Source organism: Bombina bombina, chromosome 4 (assembly GCF_027579735.1).
Source record: "Bombina bombina isolate aBomBom1 chromosome 4, aBomBom1.pri, whole genome shotgun sequence".
In the NCBI taxonomy this organism is placed as follows: Eukaryota; Metazoa; Chordata; class Amphibia; order Anura; family Bombinatoridae; genus Bombina; species Bombina bombina.
This window is the reverse complement of record NC_069502.1, coordinates 905,028,589-905,038,976: the sequence shown is the minus strand read 5'-3', so window position 1 is coordinate 905,038,976 and position 10,388 is coordinate 905,028,589. Positions and strand designations below refer to the sequence as shown.

General features: G+C 38.0%; 1 protein-coding gene across 1 annotated transcript in view; it reads right to left on the bottom strand.

Moving 5' to 3' along the window:
• Positions 1 to 1,023: 1,023 nt before the first annotated feature.
• The window catches only part of LOC128655695 (sulfotransferase 6B1), a 35,851-nt gene continuing 26,486 nt past the window's right edge, over positions 1,024 to 10,388 (bottom strand). The window contains exons 6-7 of the mRNA XM_053709275.1: positions 6,173 to 6,329; positions 1,024 to 1,247 (exon numbers count right to left, since the gene is read on the bottom strand). Coding sequence (XP_053565250.1) covers positions 1,117 to 1,247; positions 6,173 to 6,329 — 288 coding nt within the window. The 3' untranslated portion in view covers positions 1,024 to 1,116. The remainder of the gene's footprint in view (positions 1,248 to 6,172; positions 6,330 to 10,388) is intronic.

The window sequence follows — 10,388 nt, the reverse complement described above, 5'->3', positions numbered from 1 at the left end:
GCACATGGGTATAGCCAGAGGAGGACTGGTTATAGGATCAGTGGTATCTGCATCAGTATAATAACACCAAGCACTATAAAATAATGTTTTTAATTTCAAATGTACCTTGGTGTCCTTCACTAAGGTCTGTACTTTGGAAAATGTCCACCACAGCCTTTGTCTGTGCCTATCCCTGATACAGGGAGGAGTAGAAATAGACATAAGTTTGAAATTTGTCAGAAAAAAAATACTACTTATTTGAAGTTCCGACTAAGGGGCTGATTTAACAACCCCCGTATCAGCCTCAATGTATCTGTTTCCGCGCGAGCCTTCAGGCTCGCCGGAAACAGGAGTTAAGAAGCAGCCGTCTTAAGACTGCTGTTACTTAACTCATACGCCTCCTCTGAGGCTGCGGTCTGCAATCCGCCAGATCGTGTGCGATCGGGTTTATTGACACCCCCTGCTAGCGTCCAATCTGCAGGGGGCGGCATTGCAAAAGCAGTTTTCCAGAACTGCTTGTGCAATGTTAAATACCAACAACGTATGCTGTCGGCATTCAGCAATGTCTGGCAGATCATGTCTACTAGACACTGATAAATCGCTCCCTAAGTGTTATTGCATTGTCTTTTTATAATGCATTTGTTAATTATGCAAATCTACTGTATTTACTGGTCATTTAAGTTCTCCTCTCAGGCAAGATGATCTAAGTAGCCTCATCAATACAACAAGGTCCCTCAAATAATTTTTGAAAAGCAAATTTATAGGACTTTTTATCTCACTATTCTGTGTTCCGGGTGTGAAGGAGACCCCTACATTACTATATAAGGTCTATAAGAATATCCCAAAGATTTTACATGATTTCACTTCATGTCAGGGTGTTTTGATCTTCAGGCCCTAAGAACTGTTGTGGACTGTCAGTTCACACCCAAGGGCCCAAACACTCAGTCCATTCAAGACGACTCTGTTTGGGACAACAGCTTCTTAAAATTCAAATACATAGTTGGTAGATAATTAAATACATTTGAAAACTTCACACCATATATATTCTTTATAATAGTTTCTTTAATATAAAATGATGATTAAGAACTTGCAGAATCATCTTCTCTCTCTCTGAAAGGAATAATTTTATAATATAATCTAAAATGTACAATATTTCTTATATTTCAACTTTTCTCCTAGTTTTGTTCCTCCAAGGTACTGTTCAAATTTTGCATCCACTTCTTTGCTCTGTGCTTCTGTAAAAAGGCTCTTCCAGTCCCCAATTTCTCCTAAAGGAAATAAAAAACAGATTTATTCTTCCATAAATATTACCATGTCAGTGTTCAGTGTTGTTGCATTGTGTTACTGTGTTGAATATGCATTTCTACTCTATTTAATTGTCCTATAAGTTCTCTGGTTGCCACCATACTTATCAAGTGGAACAGAGTATTTCAGAGATAGCTTGTGCACAACACCCTGACACCAATATAAAGATCCTGTGCACATGCAGTCACACATAGCACTGAATGTGCACCTTCTGATTAGCTGTTCCAGTAACCCAACATATATATTTAAAAGTGTCATCTTTACAGGTTAGTTTTTGCTTACTTTGCTAGCTGCACTTGAAGTGATGAATCAAATCAGCAAAAATACAAAAGCAAGTATACAAATCAATCATATAAAGGAAGTAGACAAAACTGAAAACAAAAACGGATATTAAAGCCCAAATATATTGTATTTGAATGTGCACTATTTAAACAGGTTAACCACTCTACCAGTGGGTACAGCTGCACAAGTAATTGTGATGAAGGGAACCTTATACATCCTGTATTTGATAAATGGGCCCCTATTAAACACATATTTAAAGTACTGCTCGGGAGCCGCAGAGAGCTGGTGTCCCAGAGCTAGGCTGACCATATTGCCGCTTTAAAAAGGGACACATATGAAAAATACATATGTCAGGGTTCTTATACAAAACATTTATTTAAACAGCCCTGAAAACAGCCCTGACATATGTATTTTTCATATGTGTCCCTTTTTAAAGCGGCAATATGGTCAGCCTACCCAGAGCAGAAACTGGAAGCCGCTCAATCAGCAGCAGCAGTCACGGCGGTAGTTGTACAACTAGTGTCAAACTATGGGCTCGCTTCCATTGAGTCGTTATTCAGTTTGCGTGCACTCGCAAACCGTTAAATATGCTGTCGAAAGCAATATCGTTTATCGACTGTTTCCAATGGCGCGTTATACCTCAATAAAAAATCTTCGCGTCCCATAGAAAGTAATAGAAGCCGTTAATCGATAAATTATACCAGGTTTCCAATGAAAGCTCAAACCGTTAATATACTGTCGGAGGCTGCCGATACATTGAGAAATATTACACCCAGCTCAACTAGGTGTAAAAGAGGAAAATTGTGCTTTTTGAGACCTATTTTCTATTGAAATGATAAAACTTGCAAATAATGCAAGTGTTTTAATGTAGAAATAAATTGTTATAAGTAATATTTATTGTTGTCTCATGTATAGAAATAGTTGAACTTATATTCTAATAGAAATATCAGTATATATTTAAATATAATAATATATGCAACAACATATCTACAGAATGCAAACTAGACCTATGCCTAGGGCAGCAATACATATTACTTATATTTATGAAGTGGTAAATATAATTATATTAGAAAAATAGTATTTGATTATTAAAAATATGGATAAGTGTATATTTATTTTTCTTGAGAGGTGATCCCCGGTAAGGAGCACAGACGTTAAACGTAAATTCTATAGCGTAAGGTCGGGTTACCTTAGCAACTAATTGATTTTCAAGAAATCCGACATCAGATGGAAGCGTTAACACAACGTTAACTTACAGCTACACGAAAAGAGCCACTGCACGCTATCCGCAAAATATTTCAATGGAAACCTGGTATTAAAATGGAGCCGTAAATTACTTTTAGTTGTCAGCCGCTTCGGTAGCTTACGGCTCCATTTTTAAGACTCAATGGAAGCGAGGCCTAAGTGTTTACCCACTTAGCAGAGGTTAAATACACAGGGCTCCATTTAACAAACTTCACTATGAGTTAAAAGTACTTAACAGGTTATTGCATACTTAGTTGAAAAGGTCGGCATTTCCAGGTGATACATTTTTTTAATTAGATCACATAAAATAGATACAAAAACTGGTTAAATGTCTATATGTGTTTTTTTGTGATCTAATAAAGTCCTTTGTTATTCACCAGGAGTGCCGACTTTTTCAACTTAGTATTTACCTATGGCTGAGTCTGTTGGTTAGAGCACCCTGGGTTACAGTCAGCACAAGAAGAACGTTTTTATTATGACCACATGACTCACTGAGCTGCTGGTAAGGGGACATGGTCTGGCCAGGGGACAGCTTGACACAATAGAGCTCCTACCTGTGAGAGGATCCTGGTGGTGTCCCAGTTGTGTACCAAGAGGTATGTCAAGTTCTTCCGCTATTATCTGATGTCATGGGACTGTCTCCAGGTATATAAGCTTTATTCCACTAGCACTTCACTTAAAGGGACAGGCAACCCAAAAATGTTCTTTCATGATTTGGATAGAACATACAATTTTAAACAACTTTCCAATTTACTTCCATTAACAAATTTCCTTTGTTCTCTTGTTATCCTTTGCGGAAGGAACAACATTGCAGTAATGGCAACAAGATGAACACATCTAGTCAGCCAATCACAAAAGACACATGTGTGCAGGCACCAATTAGCAGAAGCTCCCACTAGTCTAGGATAAGTGCGTATTCTTTCTCAACAAGAGATACCAAGAGAACAAAACACGTGAAAAAAGAAGTGAATTTAAAGCTGTCTTAAAATTACATGCTCTATCTGAATCGTGCAAGTTTAATTTTGACTTTCTTATCCCTTTAAGACAGGGGTATCAAACTTAATGTATCTGGGGGCCACTGGCCAAGTGTCCTGCGCTCATGGAGGCCACTTTAACTGAGTAAGTGCTAGATATAATAGGAACTGGAAGTGACATTTACCCAAATAGTAGTGCATGGTGGGAGTTGTAGCTCACAACAGACATACACAGCTGTCTATATTTATCTTGTGAGTGCCAAATAAAGTGATCATTCTGGATCTGTATAACAATGTCAAAAGGGACATTTATCCAAGCAGTGCATGGTGGGGGCATACACTGGACTCTGGTCTTTATATTTATCTTTTGAGTGCCTATATAGAATATCAACCAGTTACCTGGTACCCTAAAAAAAAAGTCACAGTCCAAAATAATGATTTACCTCAAACAAGGGAGGGCCACATGAAACTATATTGGGAGCCGCATATGGCCCCAGGGCCTGTACTTTGAGACCACTGCTTTAAGAGCTTGTGCCATTAGTGAGTCACCACTGCGCTGCAGATCAACTCATGGTTTGGTTTTTATGTGTTGAGGCGCTCAGAGTGGATGGTGTTTGTGAATAAATAGGTTATTGCATAGTCCATCTATACACACACACACACACAGAAAACCTAAACTATCTGGGAAAGGATATGAAAATTAACTAAACAATACCACGTCTGTCTTTTTTGTATTAAAGTATAGAGCTGCAACAACTAATCGATAAAATCGATAATAATCGATTATGAAAATAGTTGTCAACAAATCTTATAATCGATTTTAGTTGGTTTGCAATTAGTTGGTCTGTGCACTGCACCAGATGCTTCACTCCAATGAGCCCCTCCACATGGTATTGTGTTTTATGGTTATGTCCTTAGCCTAAAGGACGTCTACAGACATTTACTTTTTCACTTTTCCAGGACAGTATAAGTTTACAACTACTAATGGCTTATGTGCAACCCATATATAATAGGAGTCATCATCATTTGAATTGTTTATATTAAATCAGGTGATTTGGGACTATGCTTAGCATGATATAGTGTACAGCTTGTTTATTACACCTAGCCCTAGATTGATACGATTTGTTATTTGAATTGATGTGCTATTGCTGATTATATGTACTGTATAAATAAATGTGTAAGGCTTTGTCCTGTTGTTGATATATAGGGCCTGATGATCTAAACCTCTCTGCTCTGGCGAGATGATCTAATACATCTCGCCAATACTGGGAGGTCCCTCAAAGACTTTTAAAAAGGCAGTTTTTTTCTTGAGAGTTGTTTATTTCTCTATGCAGAGTTCTGGATGTGAAGGAGAGACACCTATGTGGCAAAATAATGCTAAATAAAGCCCACAAAGATTTGGCGAGATTTCTCTCCATGCTGGTGAGTTTTTGATCATCAGGCCCATAGTCCTTAGCACTTTTGACTTGTCTTGTTTTTAACCTTATAGCTGGTTGTTTACCATTTCATACAGATATTTAAGATATTTTTATGATAGAATGAAGTCCAGGCTTACTTTGTTAAGAGGTCCCTTGCAAAAAGAGAGCCAGCCTCAACCAGGTGCATGTGGTAATGTAATTTTTGCATTTGAATGCAAAGTTTCTGAGAGTGTGAATAACAGAACGTTATTAACAGTGATGGTCTACCTGTTTGTTGTTCAACCTCTTTTGAAACAGTGTTTTGTTTTGTTTGTTTTTTGTTTTGTTTTTGCTTGATTATAAAAATGTGTTCTGCTGCCAGTTAAAATATTGAACAAACAGTTGTGTTAATGTAAAGTTTAAAGGGACACTGAACCCAATTTTTTATTTTCTTTCGTGATTCAGATAGAGCATGCAATTTTAAGCAACTTTGTAATTTACTCCTAATATCACATTTTCTTCATTCTCTTGGTATCTTTATTTGAAACGCAAGAGTGTACGTTTAGAAGTAGGACCATTTTTGGTGAACAGTCTGGGTTGTTCTTGCTGATTGGTGGATAAATTTACCATGCTCTATTACTATTATTATTATCGGTTATTTGTAGAGCACCAACAAATTCCGCACTATCTGAATCATGAAAGAAGAAAACATTGGATTCAGTATTCCTTTAAGTCTGTAGTTTATATTTATAACACTCAGTATAGGGATTTTATTTTAAATATAGTATTTATTTATTTTTACCCCGATTAATCGAAAAAATAATCGGACGATTAATCGATTAAGAAAATAATTGTTAGTTTCAGCACATTTTAAACAAATTTTTGGATTAGTTTCTTACTACATACCTTTTTTGGATAGTTTCTTACTACATACCTTTTTTGGATAGTTTCTTACTACATACCTTTTTTGGATAGTTTCTTACTACATACCTTTTCGAAAGAAAGCTTCTGAAAGTTTTCCATGTGTGGTTTTAGATTTATCTTTCATTGAAGTAAAGGTAGTTTTGCTTGCAACCAATTGAATTTGCTCATCCGTCAAAGCAAGCCCATAAAAATCAGAAATCTTTTTCAGTTGTAAAGGTAGATCCTTAAACACAAAAAAAACAAAGCAAATAAATAAACAAAAATTATATTAAAAGATAGATCCTTAAACACACACAAAAAATAAATACATGAAATAAACAAAAACTATATTAAAAATGAAGCCCCTTTGTCTGTAATGCTTTCACCAGATTTATTACATACAGGGCCAGATTACACATGGAGCGTTAAATATCGTTTTCGTGAAAGCAATATTTGCGCTCCACTGAGTAATATCAGCGCACGCTAATGTGCGCTAGTATTACAAGATGACAGTAATGCGAACGCGAACTGGCGTTCACATTGCTGGAAAGCATTGCGCTCATAAGGATAGATTTATTTAGAGGCGAGCTGACATGATTCACTGTAGATAATCATGTCTGCTCATTGGTAAATGCTGACAGCATAAGCTGTCGGCATTTAACATTGCACAAGCATTTCTGGTATTCTTAGTTTAAAGCTAAACCTAGGAGGTTCATATGCTAATTTCTTACACCTTGAAGGCTGCCTCTGCATTTGACAGTTTTTCACCACTAGAGTGCGTTAGTTCATGTGTTTCATATAGATAACATTGAGCTCATGCACGTTAATTTACCTAGGAGTGAGCACTGATTGGCTAAAATGCAAGTCTGTCAAAAGAAGTTAAATAAGGGGTCTGCAGATGCTTAGATACAAGGTAATCACAGAGGTAAAACGTTTATTATTATAACTGTGTTGGTTATGCAAAATTAAGGAATGGGTAATTAAGGGATTATCTATCTTTTAAAACAACAACAATTCTGGTGTTAACTGTTCCTTTAATAAAGAGTTATAGGGGCCTATGTATCAAAGGTCTTGCGGACCTGATCCGACAGTGCGGATCAGGTCCGCAAGACCTCGCTGAATGCGGAGAGCAACACCGCCCCCTGCAGACTCGTGGCCAATCGGCCGCCAGTAGGGAGGTGTCAATCAACCCGATCGTACTCGATTGGGTTGAATTGTAGAGATTCCTGTCCGCCTGCTCAGAGCAGGCAGACAGGGTTTTGGATCAGCTTCATAACTGCTGTTTCTGGCGAGTCTGAAGACTCGCCAGAAACACGAGGCCTCAAGCTCCATACGGAACATTGGAACTGGGGGTTAGTGCACTTGAGAATATGCAATTGGGTTTGCATGCAAGTATGGTGTTTTTTTTTTCTTTTAGCTTTTCTTTTTTGCTCCATTGACTTTTATGGGGCAAAAGCTAGCATGTGCAATATTGTAAGCTTGGCTTTTTACATTTGTCGGGTTAGCACACAAGCCATAACTTTTTACATTCAACTTGCAATACGAGCGCAACCCAATGCGCACAAAAAGCTAGTTTACACTCGAACGGGAGCGTTAGATAGTGCTCCACTTGTAATCTGGCCCAAATATCGCTGTAAGTTTTAGCGCTCTTCGAGACATGAAGTAAAAATGTTAGCACTTAAGTAACAAAACAGATGTATAATTAATACTTAAAAATAAAATATTCCATTCACATTAATACATATTAAATATAAAATAAAGGTTTATTATTGGCATAAATGTTTTACCAGTGATTTAAATGGATATGGTATATAACAAGGTGCAGGACTGGAAAGGGCTCAAAGGTGTATATGGATGTGTGTGTATTTATACATACATATATACCTACAAACAGTCCATATTAAGCACTCACTGGTCTTGAGTCGACTGTGATATAGCACCCTGGCAGTTGGAGATTTATGGTGATAGTGCAACTACTTCATGGTTAGGTATATAGACATATATATATATATATATAAATATATAGATTTACGTTCAACCCCAAGGAAGAAAACGCTTCACTCTCCGGTCTTTTCGTCAATATTTATTTATTATTCACAAGAGTTGTATTACAGCATTCCCAAACGTTTCGACACCTATTGGTGTCTTTTTCAATGGGTATTTGCCAAAATTCTTTTGTCCCGAAAGGCTCCTAACAAACTATTCCTAACCGCTTACCTATAAACCCCCGTATGTGCTCACGTCACTTCCGGTGCCATGGAGGCCGCTCCCCCTTGCGCGTGTCACTGCTCCTTCTCTACCGCATGGCTAATTAGCATAGCTCCACCTGCGTGTTGACATATATCAACACGTAGTACACCCAATTGTGCGCATGTCAGGGGCCAGCAACTCCAATAGCATCGGACTGACGAATAAACGTGTATTCTAAAAACTCATCTAGCCTATCTATTTATTAAAAAGTGCTGTGAAAGCACTAGATAAGACCCTTAATATTTCCTATTTACACAGTGAACCTAATACCCTGTTTATTGTATCAACTATATATAAATTATCTTCATCTCAAGCTTGTTTGTGCTAACATAACGACTGTTCTATAGTTGATTGTAAAAAAAAGGTATGGAAATGGAGTTACTTGATTAACGGGAAGCTTATCATAGTAACATTCATCCCTAATGGAATAAGGTAGAGAAACTTTTTAGTCTGCAACAGTACACTATATCATGGAGCTTCTTTGGTTAGCAAATGTCCTTATTCCATCCATTCTATACAAATGGATAATACAGTCCCTAATAATAGAAATGACCTGGATCAAACAATCCTAGACTTCCCATTACAGGAAAACATTAAAATCCAGTTGTATATTTAGTCCTTTTGGTGCTACTGTATCCAATCGGTAGATCCAGGAGGTTTCCACCTGGAGGAGTTTGGTGTTTCTATCTCCCCCTCTTCGTAAGGGCGGCACATGATCTATGAGTATGGTCCTTAGACTTGCAGCTGTGTGTCCTGCCTGGAGAAAATGTTGAGCCACAGGTTGATCCGACTCACGTTTCTCTATTGCTTGCCTGATCGCATGGCGATGATTCGCCATCCTCTCACGAAAGGTGGTCAATGTTTTCCCCACATACATCAGGGAACACGGACACATCAGTACATAGATCACTTGGGTACTAAGGCATGACAGCCTATGCAGAATCTTGTACTTCCTCCCAGTGTGTGGATGATGGAAGTGCATCCCAGTCAGCATGCTATTACACGTAGTGCAGTCACCACACCTGTAGCATCCCAGTTTCCTTTTTGTATCCAACCATGTCCCCTTTTCGTAACACTTTACCGGGTCGTTGTGGACCAAAATATCCTTTAAATTGGGTGCTCTTTTGTATACCATCCGTGGTGCTTTTTTACGTGTAAAGGGTAAGGTCTTGTCAGAACTCACGATTTCCCAGTTCTTCTTTACTGACTCTGATAAAATTTTAGATATGGGGTTGAACGTTGTTATAAAATTGATGTTTTCACTCACATCTTCCACATTCTTCTTTACACCCTGGGGCAGAAGTAGTGACTTTTGATCTTGTTGCACCAATTCAGTGTGTACCTTTTTGATCAATTTTCGTCCATAACCTCGCTGTTACAATTTATTGACCATTTCTTCCTCTTGGATTCTCCTTGTCTCCGGTAGTGTATTGTTGCGGACCACTCGCGTAAGCTGAGAGGAGACAACACCTCTTTTTTGATGTCCCGGATGGAAACTTGTGGACAGCAACAGGGAGTTTTTGTCAGTGGGCTTTGAGTATAATGAGGTTGAAAATTTACAACCCTCATCATCATTGTAAATTGTAATATTTAAGTCCAAAAATGGTATACTTCTACAATCACAGGAGTACTTAAAGCGAATGGTAGAATCAATGTTATTCATAGTATCCACCCATTTCTTTAGTGATTCCTCTGACCCTCGCCACACTAGAAATACATCATCAATGTATCTTACATATAGCTTTATGCAGTCTATCTCCAGAATTTGCATGATATTGGTCTCATACCAAGCTATATATAGATTGGCATATGCGGGAGCCATGTTTGAACCCATTGCAGTCCCTGATACTTGTAAAAAATAATCTTTCTCAAATTTGAAGAAATTCTTCTCCAAGCAAAAGGTAAGAAGTTCTAATAGGAACTCAATGGGTGGTCCCGCATATGCCAATGAACTGCTCAATATTGATCTAACAGCCTGTATCCCGCCACCATGAGGGATGGCGGTATACAGGCTGTCAACGTCCATAGTGACTAATAAGTCACCTGGACTTAA